General features: G+C 34.7%; 1 protein-coding gene across 1 annotated transcript; it reads right to left on the bottom strand.

The window, feature by feature from the left end:
* Positions 1-841: 841 nt before the first annotated feature.
* Positions 842-1,918, bottom strand: LOC145580992 (uncharacterized). The gene has a single exon (XM_081638068.1). It carries the CDS (start codon positions 1,916-1,918, stop codon positions 842-844), a length of 1,077 nt encoding a protein of 358 aa, XP_081494194.1.
* Between the last annotated feature and the right edge of the window lie 1,266 nt (positions 1,919-3,184).

The following is a 3,184-nucleotide window of genomic DNA, read 5'->3' as shown; positions in this document are numbered from 1 at the left end:
TTGAAGATGTTACACTAACTCCACTACATTGAGTTTTCCTTTTTGACTCATGTGCAGTTGTTTGAAATTTGTTACCATTTATTAGGTACCCTTTAAAACTTCTCACAGTATAGTCAGGACCTTGGGATAAAGCCTTGATTTCTTTGGAAACATTTTCTTCCCGTACACAGTCCTTGAACCATGCTCCAATATCATGACTATGTGCTTGTGCTCTCGCCCACCTACTCCTCTTACCCTGTCTACCTTGACTTCTTTGACGATTCACTAAATCAAAGCGGGCTGCCACATGGTCCTTAGTTTTTCCTGGAATATCAAGCAAAGTACCAAGCAAACTGTCACAAATATTTTTCTCAATGTGCATAACATCAAGATTATGACACAAGGTATTAGTTTCCCAATAAGGAAGCTTAAAGAAAATTGATTTCTTCTTCCAAGGAAAATTATTCCTGCCCTTCTTTTGAGTTATCCCAAACTTATTTTCGAACCCTTCTAAATCTTTCAATACATCATAACCCGACAATTTAGTAGGAGGAGGCCTTGTCTCTACATTACCATCAAAAGCTCTTTTATTACGACGCCATGGATGATTTTCTTTCAAAGAGCTACGATGCCCCATGTAACACATTTTCTTACTATACTTCAGGTATTTGGACCAAGTCTTATGATTACAATTCGGGCAAGCAAATTTTCCTTTTGTGCTCCATCCCGACAACATTGCATAAGTAGGGAAGTCACTAATTGTCCATAACAAGGCTGCCCTTAAAGAAAATGTTTCATCTTTCACAACATCATAAGTGTCGACTCCAACTTCCCATAACTCCTTCAATTCCTCGATTAATGGTTACAAGTAAACATCTATATCATAACCTGGAGAAGAAGGACCAGGTATAATCAAAGACATAATATTATACTCAGACTTATTATATAGCCAAGGAGGCAAATTATAAATGGATAAAACAACTGGCCAAATACTATATGACACACTCATAGTTCTGAAAGGGTTGAAACCATCAGTAGTAAGACGAAGCCTTACATTTCGAAAGTCACTTACAAATTGATAATGTGTAATATCAAAATCTTTCCAAGCTTGTCCATCAGCAGGGTGCCTTAATTTGTCATCTTTCTTACGATCAGTTTCATGCCATGTCATGAGTTCAGCCGTCTTAGAGCACATGAACAACCTTTGTAGACGAGGTTTCAGAGGAAAGTAACGCAAAACTTTTGCAGAAACTCCTTCGTCGGGTAGTGCACCTTCCTCATTTTGTTTCTCATCTAGTTTCCACCTAGAAGCTTTACAAACATGGCAAGACTTGTCATTTGCACGCTCTTTCCAATACAACATACAATCATTGGGACACGCATCAATTCGTTTGTAATCAAGTCCAAGGTTCTTCACCATCTTTTTAGCATGATGAAAAGAAGTAGGGAGCTTTGCAAATGGAAAGGCAGCACACTGAAGCTTCATCAACTCATCGAAAGAAGAATTGCTCCACCCATTAAAGCATCTAAGGAGATATAGTCGCACTGTATATGAAAGCACTGAAAAATCCTTAAAACCTGGATATAATTCCTCTTTTGCATCTTCTAACAGTTTATAAAACTTTTTAGCACTCTCATCAGGACCCTTGTGAACCCTTTCTGCTTCGTAGATTGAACCTTCCATAACATCTCTGAATATATCATTAATCATCTCACCCATATTGTCTAATGTGTTTTGATTATCACATTGATGCCCGCCTCCGCTTAAAGAAGACCCTGTTGTCAATCCTTCGCCATGAAAATTCCACACTTTATACCTCTTGTTAAATCTGTGAGCAATTAAGTGATTAAATACCACTTCCCCAGGGAACCAGAATCTATTAACACACTTCGTACATGGGCATAAAATTTCAGGTTCATCATCTTCCTCAACGTGCATGGTTGAATTTAGAAATGCAAAATCAAGAAAATTCTCAACTCCTTTGATATACCCTTCAGAAATTTGGGGTGCATCAATCCAATCTTTATTGATGTTTTCCTTAACTTAATACTCTGTAACACAATAAGTATAAAGAGAGTTAACAACAAGGGTAATAAAGTAAGAGACAACTAATAAATCCTTCGTCAGGCTAAAACAAAATAACAAAACAAGAATTATGTGATTAAAATGCATATTTAGAAGCTTTATCAACAAATTCTGGAAATAGCTACACCAAACTAAATGTCCCTACTATTTGAAATCTATTTTGATACCTTAAATAAAAGCCACATTATTTTAGGAAATGTAATTTTATAAAAGCAACATATCATCTTATATATTCAGGACAAAAGGTTATTGATCAGCAAAATTCACTCACATCAAAACTCAAATGATAAACAGTAAAAGAAAAAGATTTTTTTTTATTCCAAATTAATTAAAGATTACAATACCATAATTGAGTCACACCCTAAGAGATATGCTAGAGAGGGGAGTAGAGAAATTGCAAGATTTCATAACTAGCACAGACACACACAAAAGAACAATTACAGCTACTTATGCTAGTTGAAAAGGAATACAACACGATTACAATTGTAACATAAGCATGGAAATCAATTTAACCCATAAGTACCAAAAAAAATTGTAAAAGCTTAGAGCCAAACTTGGATGTAAGAAAAGAATTTTAGCCAAAGTGAACAATAACAAAAACCAGAAGATCCAATAAATCGTATTCTAATGACAACACAGGATCATCTACCTATGTTACCCCCCGCAATACATCGTATACTGTTAACTATGATATAGTGTCATTCTCTAGATTGCTTGTGTTAGTAATAAAAAATTTAGATAGGAAAAAGGGAATAGCAGACCAACATAGGAGGAAGTAGGCAATAGCTAAAGCCAAACTAAGAACGGTTATTGTCTACTAATCTTGAAAAGGTCCATGAGTGTACAATAGCTTGGCATACCAAATTAATTAACCTATGCATTTTATATGATTGTGACAATAAAAACGAGCTGAGTTCAGACTTCTAAGCTATGATACAAATATCAAACTAATCAAAAAATTAGCTAGCTATAAGCTTTTATTTCAGCAATTATAATCAATAGTTCATAATCCACATTATAATTTGATGAATTGTGAATTTTATACTACATTCACAATTGAAATAAAAATTAGGTAATAATGTAATATCAAAACCTAGATTGTGAAATTGACATTCTAGC

The sequence above is a fragment of the Chenopodium album genome, chromosome 15 (genome assembly GCF_948465745.1).
Source record: "Chenopodium album chromosome 15, dcCheAlbu1.1, whole genome shotgun sequence".
Lineage (NCBI taxonomy): Eukaryota > Viridiplantae > Streptophyta > Magnoliopsida > Caryophyllales > Amaranthaceae > Chenopodium > Chenopodium album.
Note: the sequence above shows the minus strand (reverse complement) of the source record. Positions and strands in the feature narration are given on the sequence as shown.